Source organism: Botrytis sinoallii, assembly GCF_014898435.1.
Source record: "Botrytis sinoallii strain Bc 23 chromosome Unknown BSIN_009, whole genome shotgun sequence".
NCBI lineage: Eukaryota > Fungi > Ascomycota > Leotiomycetes > Helotiales > Sclerotiniaceae > Botrytis > Botrytis sinoallii.
The window spans coordinates 1,187,670-1,203,542 of record NW_024066036.1 but is presented as its reverse complement, the minus strand read 5'-3'; the positions used below and the strand labels follow the sequence as shown (position 1 = coordinate 1,203,542).

The 15,873-nt window shown below is 43.3% G+C and overlaps 7 protein-coding genes across 7 annotated transcripts; 4 read left to right on the top strand and 3 right to left on the bottom strand.

Annotated features, from left to right (window-relative positions):
* Positions 1 to 305: 305 nt before the first annotated feature.
* Positions 306 to 1,459, top strand: EAF02_005939 (uncharacterized protein; the record flags this gene model as incomplete). The annotated part of the gene is made up of 4 exons (XM_038901987.1): positions 306 to 351; positions 395 to 537; positions 603 to 1,253; positions 1,310 to 1,459. 4 exons carry the CDS (start codon positions 306 to 308, stop codon positions 1,457 to 1,459), a joined length of 990 nt encoding a protein of 329 aa, XP_038758204.1.
* Positions 1,460 to 1,648: 189 nt separating this feature from the next.
* EAF02_005938 (uncharacterized protein) lies at positions 1,649 to 2,522 on the bottom strand (the record flags this gene model as incomplete). Its single annotated transcript, XM_038901986.1, has 2 exons — positions 1,649 to 2,306; positions 2,368 to 2,522. The coding sequence occupies 2 exons, from the start codon at positions 2,520 to 2,522 to the stop codon at positions 1,649 to 1,651; spliced, it is 813 nt and encodes a 270-aa protein (XP_038758203.1).
* A 339-nt stretch (positions 2,523 to 2,861) lies between these two features.
* On the top strand, positions 2,862 to 4,440 carry EAF02_005937 (uncharacterized protein; the record flags this gene model as incomplete). The annotated part of the gene is made up of 6 exons (XM_038901985.1): positions 2,862 to 2,901; positions 2,985 to 3,104; positions 3,181 to 3,983; positions 4,034 to 4,195; positions 4,245 to 4,331; positions 4,384 to 4,440. The coding sequence occupies 6 exons, from the start codon at positions 2,862 to 2,864 to the stop codon at positions 4,438 to 4,440; spliced, it is 1,269 nt and encodes a 422-aa protein (XP_038758202.1).
* A 1,041-nt stretch (positions 4,441 to 5,481) lies between these two features.
* EAF02_005936 (uncharacterized protein) lies at positions 5,482 to 6,471 on the bottom strand (the record flags this gene model as incomplete). Its single annotated transcript, XM_038901984.1, has 1 exon — positions 5,482 to 6,471. One exon carries the CDS (start codon positions 6,469 to 6,471, stop codon positions 5,482 to 5,484), a length of 990 nt encoding a protein of 329 aa, XP_038758201.1.
* Positions 6,472 to 7,716: 1,245 nt separating this feature from the next.
* On the top strand, positions 7,717 to 8,682 carry EAF02_005935 (uncharacterized protein; the record flags this gene model as incomplete). Its single annotated transcript, XM_038901983.1, has 3 exons — positions 7,717 to 7,885; positions 8,046 to 8,095; positions 8,242 to 8,682. The coding sequence occupies 3 exons, from the start codon at positions 7,717 to 7,719 to the stop codon at positions 8,680 to 8,682; spliced, it is 660 nt and encodes a 219-aa protein (XP_038758200.1).
* A 1,453-nt stretch (positions 8,683 to 10,135) lies between these two features.
* On the top strand, positions 10,136 to 10,855 carry EAF02_005934 (uncharacterized protein; the record flags this gene model as incomplete). Its single annotated transcript, XM_038901982.1, has 1 exon — positions 10,136 to 10,855. The coding sequence occupies one exon, from the start codon at positions 10,136 to 10,138 to the stop codon at positions 10,853 to 10,855; it is 720 nt and encodes a 239-aa protein (XP_038758199.1).
* A 1,171-nt stretch (positions 10,856 to 12,026) lies between these two features.
* On the bottom strand, positions 12,027 to 15,051 carry EAF02_005933 (uncharacterized protein). The gene is made up of 2 exons (XM_038901981.1): positions 14,666 to 15,051; positions 12,027 to 14,614 (listed from the first exon to the last, which is right to left on the bottom strand). Exons 1-2 carry the CDS (start codon positions 14,841 to 14,843, stop codon positions 13,455 to 13,457), a joined length of 1,338 nt encoding a protein of 445 aa, XP_038758198.1. The 5' UTR covers positions 14,844 to 15,051; the 3' UTR covers positions 12,027 to 13,454.
* Between the last annotated feature and the right edge of the window lie 822 nt (positions 15,052 to 15,873).

Sequence of the window (15,873 nt, the reverse complement as noted above, 5' to 3'; positions counted from 1 at the left end):
GTTTGTTGAACGAGAGAGATTTCATCATTTGGTGAAAGAATGTTTTGTTGCATAAGACGGAACCATGAATGGAAGTCGTTTACAGGGGGTCGCATATGGAAGGAGGCACATGAGCATTTGGACCAATAACAATCCCACGTTCCATGTCCGACTTCTGCCGCTTGGTTCCTCACGATTCGAAATTCTTTAGGGAACAAAAAACCACGTCCTCTTCAACTTCATCCTCATTTATTCCCGTATCTGTACAACTTTCTCGAATTCCATCCCCAAAGTTCAATCAATTCAGTTCTTCCAATCCTTCAATCATGTCTGTCCCAGCTTTCATCCCGATATCGCCAGGCGTCCAACGATGTAAGATATTTCTAGAGATGCGCATGTTTGCAAATATTTGAAGCTAACCTCAATATCAACCAGTTGCTCAACAAAGATTTCTACCACCTCACTGCTGCCGCACTTGAGGTCAAGTCGAATACTCCAAACAATGTCGCATTCAAAGTGACTGGAAAGAGCACCCACGACAATGCCACAAGTGGTCTGGTACGAATACATGGGAAATAATTTAATTTTTTGACAAACGCTGATGGACAGTTTCCTGTGTGCAGTTGGAGGCCAAGTTCACAGACAAGCCAACTGGTATATATTTTAATCAATTTATTCTACAATATTTCCCCGTTCATAGTCCATTTGGTTTCTTTCTCATCAGACAACCCGGTTGTGCACAGTTACTAATCCAGTATGCCGGCGGAACAGGCTTGACTCTGACCCAAACATGGAACACTCTCAACGCTCTCGACACCAAGATTGAGATCAACGACACCATTGCCAAGGGTCTCAAGGCTGAGATTCTCGGTTCTTTCGCTCCTACCACCCAAAAGAAGGGCGCAAAGGTCAACCTTCACTTCAAGCAACCAAACTTCCACGGACGCGCATTCTTCGATCTCCTCAAGGGTCCAACTGCCACCGTTGACGCTGTTATCGGACAAGATGGTTTCTTGGCTGGTGCCACCGCTGGTTATGATGTCCAAAAGGCAGCTATCACCAGCTACTCCGCCGCTGTTGGATACACTGCCCCCACTTACAGTGCTGCCATCACTGCTGCTGACAACTTGAGCGTCTTCTCCGCTTCATACTACCACAAGGTCAACACTCAAGTCGAGGCTGGTGCCAAGGCTACCTGGGACTCCAAGAACACCAACTCTGTTGGTCTCGAGGTTGCTAGCAAGTACAGACTTGACCCACTCTCCTTCGCCAAGGTAAGCAATTTGTGCAGAAATATTCCAAAACTTTTGCTAACGCAAGGAAATTATAGGTCAAGATCAACGACCGTGGTGTTGCCGCTGTTGCCTACAACGTTGTTCTCCGACCTGGTGCTACCCTTGGTCTCGGTGCCTCCTTCGATACCCAAAAGCTCGACCAAGCTACCCACAAGATCGGCACAAGCTTCACATTCGAGTCATAGAGCAGCATTATTCGAGATTTGGGAGTTGGCCGTACGATAGTAGAATAGAGGTGTAATTCTGATATCATTTTTTGTGGCACGCGCATTGTAGCATTGCAACGGAGTGACTGTCTTTATTGTAATTGACCGAAGTGTGTGCATCAAGGATAGATAATTCTATGGTCTATTTTTTTGTCAATGTTTATGTGACTATAGCTTTTTTGGCCTCCCTGCACTTGTCATCCTCTCATAAATGTACGACGGTATAGCGACGCTCATAGATATTACTGCGCTGAGGATGACGAAATTCGCGAAGGTGCTCCTTTCTCGGTCCGCTGGAATGAAATGTTCACTCATCCGACGTCGCCTCCTTCTATCCACGTTATCATGTGTTTGTGTGTGTGCTCTTTTATCAAAGTGTGGGATATCTCCTTCCGGGCCCCATGGCATCTGACCCGTTCCCATCCCTCCACCCATTTCTGTCTTCGGTGGAGCCTCCGCACCTGGCGCACTATTATCCTGCGCAGCTCGTCTTTTCGCACTATGTTCTCCCCATCCTCCACTTCTATAGAAACTAGGCGGCGGCCCACGAAACTGGGTTCGTCGTCTACTCAACCCGCTAGCCGGTCTACCACCTGCTGGCCCGCTAGACGAATAGGAACCTTGTGGTGGACGATGACCCTTTCCATGACTATGACCGTGACCGTGAGCATGAGAATGTATATGGTGCTCTCGATCGTAGGCCTGTCGCTTGGCTGGGGTACCGAGGATAGCCCATGCTTCGGAGATTTTCACGAAGCGTTTTGATGCAGAGGGGTCGGAGGGGTTGTGATCGGGATGATGGACTTTACTGAGAGCGTAGAAAGATCTTGAAGAGACCGAGTTAGCATGTTGGCGTCAATTAAAAATGAGAAAGGATGCGATCGTACTTTTTGATTTCGGCCGGTGTAGCATCTGGAGCGACTTGCAAAGTCTCGTAGTGGTTTTGAGCGGGGTTTCTGTAGATAGCAGTACTATGAAAAGAGAATCGCTGCGGTCGAATTCGTGGGACGACAAAAGGAGAGGGGCGAAAGAAGAGTGGCATTCCTCATCATTGAATTGGGGAATTATAGGGAAAAGAAATAATGAGATGAGAGAACTTCCATGAGAACTTTACACATGCTGTACTAAGCCTGGAATGCCAGTGACGGCATAGATTTCCAACGATTGACAGGGGTTTACCCAAACATTACTTCTAACCGAGACATCTTTTCCCGACGTTAGCCCATTACCACCTTGGCGGGGAAAGCAATTGTTAGATTTCTCTTTCAATCAATTATTATTTTGCCAACAGCTGGACTTTTGTTATTAATACAAAGGTCAATTACATATATTTGTAGCATTGGGAACAAGACTCGAGGGTCTTGTTATAAGGTGATTCAAGATGGCAGCACAGGTTACTGATGCATTGAAGAATTTGAAGGGTAAGTAAAAATCAACCCCTCATTTTGGGGGACTGCGCCAGAACCCTCTATTCTTGGGGAATATGATCTAACAAAATGTACAGTGAAGGACCCTAATGCTGTAATGGAATCTGCCGCAGAAGCAAAGGCAGACGGAAACGCGCAACCCGAAGCCGAGGCCGAAGATTCAGATGACGATGAAGAGGAGCCAGGAAATGGCGAAGGTGCCGGAGAAGGAGGAGCAAAGAAGAAGAGGAAGAGGAAGAAGAAGCCCAAGAAGAAGGCTGAGCGACCCTAAAGTCCAATCATCGCCTCCACGAGTTCTCCTGTCGAACCTTTTTCCAAGCGGCGAGTACCCTGTTGGAGAGGAAGTCGAATATAGAGACGAAAATAACTATCGAACTACCAGCGAAGAGAAGCGTTATTTGGATCGCATGAATAATGATTTCTTGCAGGAGTATCGACAGGGTGCCGAGATTCATAGACAGGTTAGACAATACGCTAAAGCCAACATTAAGCCCGGGCAGACCTTGACGGAAATCGCGGAAGGAATCGAGGATAGTGTGAGAGCTTTGACTGGTCACCCTGGTTTAGAGGAGGGAGACAATATTAAGGGTGGTGTCGCTTTCCCAACTGGTGTCAACCTGGACCACATTGCTGCTCATTACAGTCCAAACGCTGGAAACAAGACCGTTTTGGCTTATGAGAATGTCATGAAAGTCGATTTCGGAGTTCACATCAACGGTAGAATTGTGGACAGTGCTTTTACTATTGCATTTGATCCCATGTACGATAATCTTCTCGAGGCCGTTAAGCAAGCTACAAATACCGGAATCAAGGAAGCCGGAATTGATGCGAGATTGGGAGAAATTGGCGAGCATATTCAGGAGACAATGGAAAGTTACGAGGTTGAGATTAAGGGTCAAACTTATCAAGTCAAGCCGATTAGAAACTTGAATGGTCATGATATTCTACAATGGAAGATCCACGGTGGAAAGAGTGTCCCGATTGTTAAGAGCAATGACCAGACAAAGATGGAAGAAGGGGAGGTTTTCGCTATTGAAACTTTCGGAAGTACTGGAAATGGTTATGTTAGAGATGATGTAAGTCCATGCATGAGAATTACCTGTTTACAGATATTAATCAGTTATAGCTCGAATGTTCTCATTATGCTAAGGTTGCTGATGCCCCCAACGTTCCATTACGTATCGCATCGGCTGGCAAACTTCTTAATGTTATCAACAAGAACTTTGGCACCTTACCTTTCTGCAGAAGATATTTGGATCGTTTAGGCCAAGATAAATATCTACTCGGAGTGAGTTTGTATTCACCCACACTTCTAGCATAATATCTGACAAAAGCAGTTAAACGCATTAGTCTCCCATGGTATCGTGCAAGATTACCCACCTCTTGTCGATAAAAAGGGCTCTTACACCGCGCAATTTGAACATGTAAGCTCTTCCATCCCCTGTTGAAAAAAAAAACATCGCTAACAAGAAATAGACAATCGTCCTCAGGCCAAACTGCAAAGAGGTGATCAGTCGCGGTGATGATTATTAGTCGATTAGTCAATTAGAAAATGTAACTTCACTTTTCGCATTGCATGCATGATGATGGGAAAATGGATTGGGCATAGATATATCCCTTTTGTGGCGTTGGGGATCTTTTGCAACATACTCTTTACATAGGAAAACTGAAATTTGAGAATATCAATATGATATATGGTGAATGAGATGATACTATTAGGATAGAATTTGTCTATCAGTGGAGAAACATATTTGTTTGTGATGTCATCCATGTGTATGAGCTGAGGCTGTTTGGTGAAAGAGGTGTTTTGATCTCAATTGACAATTCTTTTTGATGTTTTTCTATTAGACTGAAGTTTTAATAATCTTACGTGAAGACTTCTGTGATAGTTACGTGTGTCATGCCATCTGATCGCATTCCATTTCAGACATACAACAGCTCTGTTGATGAGCGAGAAGAGATCATAGATCATAAGAAGAGTATTTAGCACTTTAACGTCATCATACATGTTGAGATTACGTAGTCTTCACCGAAGAGTGGAATTGGAAATAGTATTTGGTTTGATATTTATTAGTGATTATAATTACTCTTACATCTTCTTATTTCAAGGCTATTCCTATAATAAGATCGTTCTTTGAGGGTTGTAGGGTACCGATATTTAAATAGTACTGACGAATGCTTGTACTACTATGTTCGACGTTATTTCTCGTCGAGAGGAGTTGGGATGGGGTTGAGAGACTTTTTTCTTGCGCATCGATTGATCATGGAGTATTGAAAAAGGGAAGAGAAAATCCATGGCTGAAGAGATTGTGAGTCTTTGGGATCGTAAGATCGTAGGATAGATGGGGTTGGTGTCCATCTCATTCCTAAAGCGATGATTTGAAAAGAAATGTCGGAGGAGGATGAACAGTCGACGGGAAGCTTCACGGAAGCAATGGAGGCAAATGAATGTAGACGAGAGAGCAATGGAAAGCGTATATCGAAAGTTGATACGTTCATCAATGGCCAACTCTTTGTGATTCTCATGTCCCACCACCCACGGTAAACCGATTCCGAGAAGCCAAAGTAGTAAGTTTAATTCCCCTTTCCACTTGTCTTTGCTTTTTTCGCCACCTTTCTCTTAGGTGTGGATGTCGACTTTTGGATTTTACCTGAGCGTAGAGTTCGAGTACTGGAAATTACTGTTGGTTTGGAATTTTTGGACTTTGGCTTCGACTGTAGAACTTCTTCCTCTTCAAATGATACATCCTGGATTTGATTCTGCTCCGGCGTCTCCTCTTTCCAGTTCATCTCCTCTGTCAACGTCCTTGCAAATTCTTGAACCTTTCCCGGCATGAAATACGGAACCTTTGAGGGTACGTCCAGCGATCCTCTGTAGGGTAACAAGTAAGCATGTGTGGATGATTGGTCCAGCGATCCTGTGTAGGGGAACGAGTAAGTATGTCTGGATGGTTGGTCCATTTCTACCACATCTACCACCAAATTTTCCATCCCTCTTATTTTTCTCAATGTAGAAAGACCTCTGGCTGTCATTAAATCCAACTTCGGTTGTTTACTACCAGACATCGTATCCTGTCCAACTCCTATCCTGAGAGTGCTTAACGATTTACACTCGCCAAGTAACTTGAATGCATCTACCCTCTGAATTCCTCTGAATTGGAAATTTATATGGCGAATACACCGTCGCTTTTCCTCGCCAATCATGTACAGATAACAATACAAACTCCAAGTGCCCTCAAACGAGAACGCATTCTCACTGTAGAAGATTTGGTTTGATTCTTTATAAAGCTGTTCGCACGTTCGCGCCAGTATAAGGATATCTTCGGCATCTGGCCGGAACACCGCCCTGGGATCTTTTTCTTCTCGATACTCGGAGTCTTTGAGGAGTTGATAAGCGTTGGGCCATATTGTATTGTCGTCTGGTCTGAGATAGCCAGAGCTCGTTGCTCTTGGCTTGTCAATTCGCTGTCCTAATTGAACATATCGATGGATTTCGTCTCGAATTTCGCGAGGTAGGGCGAGGAGGGGACACTTTGGGGGCTTACTGCGGCGGAGTGAAGGCATATTTGGTGGATACTTGAGTTGTTTGATGGTAACAGTAAGGTATTCGTTTGGATGGGAATAAAGCTTCTGCTGGTTATGACTTGGTAGTTGAAAATGTCAGTATCGGTAGTTTAATCCAAATTATTGTAACTCTCAGTATCATTAAGAGTATTACGAAAATAATTATAAGTAAGATCGTTGAGTGCTTACATGTGCATCTACTACGGCTTCCTGTTAACAGAGCGGGGTGGTCGCAGACGCGACGTTGCTCCAAGGAAACGAGATTGTCGCCTGGTCACGTTTTATGCATGGGCTTTAGCTAATGATGAAATGATGACAAAGCTTACTTGTGTACCTGGCCCCGGGGTGTACCCTTCACTCCAATATTCTACATCAAGTGCAGATTGATAGTGAATTCATGTCTGGTATTCACAGGATCTGAGTATAACATCATTCTTACAGGTCCTCATGTTTTTGATCCTTACAAATAGCCAAATTGAAAAGCAAGAGATATTATCACTCGATACCAATACACTTTTCACCGCGTATTTAACACGGAGAGCCTCTCTTTGATATACAAACGACCGTGGCTAGCAGATCGAGATGGAGGGTCAGTTGTGCACGAAGAACTCTCAAGGAAGTGACCAAGTGTGTGATCAATGCAAAAAGCGCAAGATAATTACGATATGATCGCTTACTCCCGGAATGTTCAAATTGTGCCAAGTCTCATCACTAATGTGAATTTTCATGTCGGGAGAAAAGACCTAATGTTACCAGAAAGCTGTAAGTCCACCTCCTTCGGAATACGAGTTGGAATATAAATTGACCTGGAAAGAGTTGAAGATTTTGATGGCCTGAATACCAGGCTAGCTAGCATCGAAAGTGCTGTTTTCTCGAATTGCACAGCATTTGAACAGCTCCCATTCATCAATCGCATCTTCTACCTTCACTGCTTCTCCATATCACGTGGCCATCGATTTTTCTATTCATGCTTCTATTTCTGATGATCCATTTGGAAGCAATCAATCAGGCCCACAGCCAGGATATATGATGATCTTCACATCGATTCATGGATGCTGCTGGCGACGAAAGATTCTATGGACAGAGCTCCGCTTACGCTTCTTTTGATTCACAAAAGTACGGTTTGAAAAGAAAGCCAACTCCAAAGATTATGGAAATTTTTCCCTTGTTGACATATTAATTGCGAGCGACCCAAAGGTGTCATCCACGCTGCAGAGATTGACGGACCTTCCCAAAACGCTGCCAATGCCACAGCCGTCGGAGGTTGAAAGCGATGGCAAGCCTATAGCTTTACCACCAAGAGCCCTTTTGGAAGTTACACTAGAGTTTTACTTGAAAGAAATCGATGATCCATTGCCAATCTTTGACAGAGATACGCTATTGAAAGCTATAGATGAGCAGTATAGTATAGGCTGTGAGTATGCAGACCCCCACATGGATTCTTTGCTTTAAGAATATAATTCTACTCTCTTTGTTGGCAAAATTGAAGATATATCCTCCTGGGGCTCCCTCAAAACATGAAGACCTCATGTTCATGCTCTTGAATAATGCCAAGAGATCTTTCTCAATCTTAGACACTCTTCTCAAGCCGCGGATAGCCAGCAGCCAAGCTCTTTTTACATTGGTAAGTGATTTTAATTATCCCGAAATATTCAAAGATATGATTCAAATTCGATCCTCAGTACTGTGGTAATTCTTGGTCTAGACTTAAGCTTTGATCTCATTTGATTTCCCACGCAGATGGGCAAGAGTGAATCTAACAGTCCTCAGAGTTTTGTTACAAGAGAGTTCTATGATCATCAAGTAGCTGCGAAGCACATAGCATTAGCTCACCAAATGGCGAGGTCCATTGGCCTCCATCAGCCCGGCCAATTCATAAGTCCAGAGCGAACTAATCTTTTCTGGTCTATGTATATCATAGACAAGTTAAGGCTCTTCAGGTGCAGCCAAGTTTATCGATCATACCTGCTCGAATGCAGTGTCCCATTGCCGGAGTTCGATCAGCCAAGTCCATTGGAGATAGTCTTCTTGGCCAAAATCAAAATGGCTTGCTTTCTCGAAGAAATCTACACGGAACTTTATATGAATCATACTGAAATTAAACCATACTCTTCGGGGCAAAGTTCTGCTATGAGATTGTTAGTTCAATTGGACCAGGAGTGGCCAGACTTCCATGCGCAGGCGGCCATATTGAAAGAAAGCTACCCCTGAGTTGAGTCACTCGAGAGACCAAGAACTTATAGCTATGGCAATTGAAGGAACAAGTCGTCAACTTCATGCGAATTACATTTCTTCAGCATGTTCAAGAGTGTACGAATCTGTAGCTGTCTGTGGTGAAATGTGCTAGCGATCAAGCAAGCATTTCCGCCGCCGTCGATTTCATGGGAACAGCCAGTCGATTCAAGGGACTCATATCAAGAATTTCAATCACAGTCCCAGCTCACCTGGCCAGCAAAGCATGATTGGTCCGTTGATGACTTCCTTGATATTGATGCGGAGAATCCAGGTCTATATCGTAGAATTCCTAGATATCATGTCAATGATGAACAAGGTCAACTTTAAGCTGGCCATTCAGCCTGGAAAACATTCTGGGCGGGCTGAAAACGCTGCAATACTCGATTCGCAAAAAGCACCACAAAAAAGCTTGTCGGCTTACTTGGTCACAGAAACTCTCGCATGATAACTAGTGATCTGCATCTTTTCCAGGGGAAGTGAATGGCAACGAGATCATTCCCTAACAGGAAAGACTACTTGGGATCATGGACTACAACTCAGGTGAGACTATCTTTGATTTTAAAGTCAGGAAGACTGGAGGTTGAATGATTCATTTGTTCGAATGGCCCAGATTCCCTATCATCTTAAAGGATACTGAGATAATTCTGGGAGATTGGGAGATTCTTTTGCCATCTTTTTTGGCAATGTTACTCAATCTACTGATCCAAACAACGCAATACCGAGATGAGAAGATTGCATCGCCAAAGAATGAATACCTTATCACGCTCTTTCTGGGCTCGTTCCAAATGCATTCAGGTGTAATTTATTCGGATTTCTGTGCTCCAGAGTCTTTTCGATGTCGGCGATCATCACATTGCCAAGCTGCCGCTCGTCATTTCGGTCACTCCATAACTCATTTGAAGCTTGTCTTTTATTCTAGTACGAAAGATCATGTGTGTCAACTCTCGAGGCTGTTATTTTGTTCGAGGCATAGAGAGTATGCTCAGAACAAAGGAAAAAGACCGACAAAGCTGACTACGCCTGCATGCTTGGTTATCATTTCAAATCGGAATCATTCAAAACAATTCGAAGAACGAAAGTACACAATCAGAAACACCCACCAGCACAGAGACGCATAATATTAGTGTGCAAAAGTAGAAATTTCAGGGCTCATAACGAGGGAGTCAGGCTGCACCTCATTCCTTCCTCAAATGAATATGGAACTACCTTCACGGAGCTAGTAATCTCCACAGCCCAAGCTACCATCCGGAATGGGAAGCTTCGATGCAATATTGGTACACTATGGATTTTTGAGAGCCCCTACTTCAAAATTCCATCGATGTGGTGTTTTTTGGTTAATAATCACGAAATTTATAACAGTATCTTAACCTTTTGTTTTGGATGTCAAGTTATTTTCGTTTACTTAATTGTTCTCTCGAGAAACATAAATATGCCTACTTCACCGGAATTCGATTCGCCTGAGTCTCCCTCATCTGAATCTGCTTCACCCGAGTCACCCTCATCTGTATCTCCTTCATCTGAGTCTCTTTCACCAGAGAGTCCTCCACCAAAGTTTATCTCTCCTTCATCTGAGCCTCTTTCACCCGAGCCTTCTTTACTCAAGTTCATTTCACTCGAATCTCCGTCATTCAGGTCTCCTTCACCCAAGCCTCAATCTGCACTATTTGTTGATCGTGGATTGAAAGTACAAGTTTGTCTCGATGTTCTGGTCGAGAACGGGGGCTACAATAGTGTAAGAGGTCGCGGACCCTCAATCCTTTGCGATAGTCTTCTCGATATAGACTCTCCCCAAGACTGGTGGCAGATGCTACGCAATCTGCAGCAGATTATCGACTTTCAATTTGTACCTCTTTTGGGAGTGAGTCCCGAGATTGTCGACGTGTTTGTTGTTTGGGATGGGGATGTCCCACCAGAATGTGACGGATGGTCGAAATGGTCCGAATGGTTGAAATGCAAAAGGTGGAATGACATTGGGGTAAAAACAATGAAATTGTACAAACGTGAGAAAGGCCCACGGCATAGGGTAAATTTCGAGTTTCTCCTCGAATTGCTGGCTGAGAGAGATTATCGCGACGTGATACATTGCTCTATTCATAGGCCCTCCATCACAAAGAGCACTTCAATAGATTTCATGGATCACATTGAATAATCCAATGTCAAGACTCTCCGCGAGTGGTAGTGCACATATCATTTTGAAGCAATCGATCAGGAAGGTAGCCAGATCTATTTACTGTCCAGGCACCATAGATTATGTTTGACTTGGAAGTATTTCTCTTGACAAAATCTCGCTTGACTCAAACTCCGCTTGACACATTCAATCAGAATTTCCATATTGTTTCAGAATATTCAGCAGTAGGATCAGGTACGTTTTTGTTCAGAGTCAAGCAAACGCAATCTGACAGTATTAGTGAATATTTGTGGCTGTACAATCGTTGAGCTTAGCGTCCTGAATACTGTTCCAGCGTTATATCATACTTGTTTTTCTATTTTCTGGTCATAGACCCCTTATTCAAAGTAATACAATTCTTCTAAAGCGATATTAATCACCTCCCAAGAGTCCAAAACAGTGAGTTATAGCTCTGTTGAACCATACTCCACAGACATAACAAATTTCTTTCCAGAGATGTCTGATCAATCCTCATCAGGCGCTCAACCATCAATAACTCCTGGTATCCAAATCCGAGCTATGAACATCTCAGATGGATCATTTCCCTTTCTTTGCGATACGACTCTCGGAATCGTCTCACCAGCAGACTTCTCAACAATTTCGCATACGCTCATTCAGACCATCAATATTCAAGCTTCGTCTGAGAAGTTTTCGTGTATAAAAGGAGATGTATCCATCTTCATTCACTGGGCAGGAGAAACCCCTACCAAACGGCATCTCGATGCTGGAACAATATCTCGTTGGACTTGATGCTGCTATCTGAGGAAAGATTCTCCGTCGATAGTCCAGATGAATTGAAAGATCTCTGGAGCTTTCTGGCGAAGAGAAAATATGGAGATGAGATCTTCTGCGTATTTGAGGCATCACCTATTCCGGCGTCTAATCACACTTCCGAGTTAGAGAAAGATGCCTATCGAAGGGACTTCATTCACTCTGATTAATGAAACAAAAAGTCTTTGGTATGCGGTTTTGTCTGGGAAGAACCTTTGATCTGATGGTCACTAGATTAGACAGGACCTTTCATTACTTCCGAAGGTATTGTTGAAAGCGAGGCTTAGCGTTACTTATCATTTGTTTACGTACTAAGCACTCGACAAATCAAGCGTTTAACTTTGAACTTTCTTCATCTGACTTTATGTGCATTTTTCAATTCAACCGTGAAATCCATCTGTGAAGCAATCTCTATCTCTCGCAGCTCAAGCAAGCAAATCCTCGACTTAAAATCATTCAGAATTCCTTCCTATACCATCTCTGATAACGTATGCTACCTACCTGACTATTCCATTCAAAATCCGCATCGGAGGAAGACTTTAGCCACACCGCCAATCCCCAGATACGAAGACCAGCATAATCTTCAAGTCTGCGAATGAATTATCTTCTCCGCCTAACAACATATCATCTTAGCAACCCAATCAGTCACCTGCCTAAATGAAAGCGGGCCCAACCCTAACCCTCATTCGTTCACTCGTGTTGTACAACAGCCGATGCAAAAAAATTCCTTACAAATATCTGCCGCCGTGTCGCGAATTATGAGTCGATAAAACTGTGAGTATCATTTCAAAAAGGGAGAACTAGCAGACATAAAGAAACCCTATTGAAAGAGATTGAATTTTTGTATCTGGGTTTTGTGTTCTTGTCATATTTTTAGCCGCGTTTTCAACAACATCGAGTTTTATGGACTGGTAGGTTTTAAGTCGGTAGTTCTCAAGAAATGTACCATATAGCATAATACCTCTTCTATCTTCATTGCTAACTATATGCTATTTCGCAACCCCATACATCCACGTCCAAACATGTCCTCGGCCTGCTCAGCCAGCCCGCGAGATGTCGATCTCGAAAATTCAACGCCAGCAGCTAGTCTTGAAGGCAATAGCGCCAAGTCTGAGCCCAGTCCCAGGTGCACTCCAATGAACCAGTCATCGATCCAGATATCGGAATATGGAGTTCACCAAAAGACCCCAGAAACCCGCAAAATTGGGCAACGACTCGGAAATTGTACCTGAATATCCAATATGGGTGTCAAGATGAACTAGGAGAGAGCCTCGTACATGAAGATTGTTGAATATCTTATTTTCGTAGTTAACTGTAATAGTGTCATTGGATAGCAGTATATTCAATAGCGCAGGCACTGTTCTTGCGGAAGAAATTGGTGTCTCTTTAGAAGTAACAAGTTGGGAACAAGTTTATTTTCTCTTGTAGATTAATCTCACCCACCTTGGGGGTATTGCAATGAGATGTTTGCCGAAGTAACTAGCGTTCTGAAGTTCAGGGCTACTGTTTCGGACCCAGCTTCTTTGAACCTCTCTCGGAGAAATTTGGTCGGGAAATGCGCCTCGTGTTGGAGCCTTCGGATTTTTATCTATATACCAGTTGCGGTAGCTCAAACCAGCGCGATAGTATTGATTTGCCCATTCCTGTCTAGCGGATTTGCCGTGGCACCAGAGTGTCATTGGAGGCATATTGGTAGATATATGAACCAAATCCACCGGGCGTTACATAGTATTGAGGGCAATTTGACCAACTGTATGATATCGTACAGTAAGAGGGAGAACAAAGCTGAGTAGGCAGCAAAAATGGATTTTCAACCAGCAACTGGAATACTTGAGATAGGCCTGGTTCTGCCAAGACCTTCCTTTCCATAGTAATCCATAGGATAGACATCATTGTTGCTCTTTGCCCAATCTTCTTTTTGGCCCAATACGATCAATGCTTCGTATGGCGTGAGCAGAGGCCTGGGGAAAGCATATCCCCAATCGATACTGAGTCTTGGGCATGCTACCTGTACCCAACACTCGACATCGCTCATCGTAGCTAGTTTTCCAGGGAAAATCTCGCTCAAAAGTAAGTTGATGTATGGGATTCCTCGCTCTTCCAGTTTTCTCTCAATCATTATCATGGTGTGTGGATTTCCTTGACGACCAAGAGATCCTAAGATAAGTCCCCACTTCTTTGCAGGTTTCGCGGTTTCAATCGCATCTCTTCTCAGAGTATGCATTTCCTTGTGGTCATAACTTTCACGAGTGAGTTTTCGAGAATAGGGATCGTATCGGTAAGCTGGTATCGTCGGATTGTGGATCATTGCACTCTCAAGATGAAAACGTCCATCGCCAAGATAAAGAATAATATCGACACCATCAGTTGATAGTTGAGGAGATGTGCATCCAAGGATCTCGCCTTTGCTAAGAGGGGAAATTTGCGGAATGAGAACATTGTACCCCGCTTTCTCGAGCGGTGCTCGAACACCGTGTAATGTCGCATTGAATTGAATTGTTCCTACCATGGCAATGGTCTTTCCTGAGGCAAAGTTCTTCTCCAGAGTTGCAAGTAAATGTGCCGTATCTATGCTGATATCGACGAAAACGTATAGAGTTTTGATCTTTGTAACATCCACGGGAATCAAACATGAATGTGCATAATGCACCAGTAGGTCACAGCCTAAAGCTCGAGCGGTATAATCATCAATACAACAGGCTCCGTATGTAACATCTCCCATTATAAGCGTCTCAATTCCAGGACAAAATTGTGTGAGAATATCCGAAATTGTGGTTGCAAATAACAGTAGGCCTTCAGGCATCTGCAGCGCAACTTTCTTTGATCCATTCATTCTTATTCTATGTATAGTTTTGTGAATTTCGAAGGAATAGTTTGGCGGAAGGAGAGCGATCGCAGCGTTGATATCGGGGTCATTCAGAATTTCGGAAGGAACTTGATTTAATGTTCGAATTCTTCTTGGGGTAGCAACTATGAGAATATTAGCTAGGGAAAGAAATCTGATAATGTGCGGTTACAGACCTTGAATGGCATCACTGTCCCCAGGAGTTGTATTGTTGCCATTGCGTGCAGCAGCTTCTGCAGCTTGCTTTCTTCCCACGAAACGTTTCTTTGGTTGGCGTTGTGCCACCGGCTCTTCGAGATTATTTTCCACATCGACAGCTACCCCCAAATCGACTTGTGCACGGTCATCCTCCATCTCGTTATCTATAAAAGGGGGGTGTAGTAGTTTTCGATTTGAAGAATATGATTTGATTGCGGTTTGGGAAGTTTTTATCAAAAATTCAAGATCCAAAGTTCGAAGGGCACGGGCTTATATAATGGCGGGGCATAGGTATGGAAATCATCACATTATCAAAAACGATGTACGATAGGGAGTTTTCAATACTAAATATAAATATTGATAATAGTACCCAGAAATATACCTAGATAGGTATAATAACTACTATATACAGAATTGCTTTCTATCGAATATACACAATTATATGTTTTGAGTAAAATTGTTGAATGTTCAAATTCTATCAACATGTGTTTGGGTCCAAAACTACCCCGCGGCACGAAATCACAGACAGATTTTGATGGTGATGACAAATCAAAACCACGGTATTTGAAGAGACGATGGTGACTAATCACGACCATAATTATTGGAAGAGATTGTGGCATTTGCACCTCATGTCCTCTCCGTTGAACGGTCAGAATACATAGAGTATTTCAAATAACCATTCATTCTACTTATACTGATGTCTCTCGGGTTTCAGAGACTGAAGGATGGAACAATGGTGCATAGCGTTGATCCTCTATCTTGCTTCGAAATCCACCATCATTCTCGAATACAGAAGACAAAACTAACGAATCTGGTTTGCTGTTGATATTCGAATGCGAATCTACCTCGTTGAAAGTATCTTTGCCATTTCTCATCTAATGTACCGGATCCCAGGTCAACCCATCTAGTAATGTAAAATGCCATTCCTGACCCTTTCACGGGCAAGGGTTTCATGGTCAATTGGCATTGTGTAGAGCAACGACGCACTTCAATAAATTCGAAGTAGTCTCTGGGGAGTCCCAATCGCACGAAAGACTCTGCGAATCTGCATTGTCTCTTCATGCGAGAGACCATATGACCTTGTATAGATAATCCCGCTCATATAGCATACCCGAGTGTGAGCACATTGTTCCATAGTCAAACCGTATGGCGTTCGGTGATTGTGGGTGTGATCCAAACCATCTGT

Bases quoted from the DNA above. Each gene is read 5' to 3' on its own strand.
- EAF02_005933 (XM_038901981.1), bottom strand. From the start codon at position 14,843: ATGGAGGATGACCGTGCACAAGTCGATTTGGGGGTAGCTGTCGATGTG. The intron at 14,615-14,665 runs GTCTGTAACCGC...ATATTCTCATAG, and splicing joins GGACAGTGATGCCATTCAAG to TTGCTACCCCAAGAAGAATT.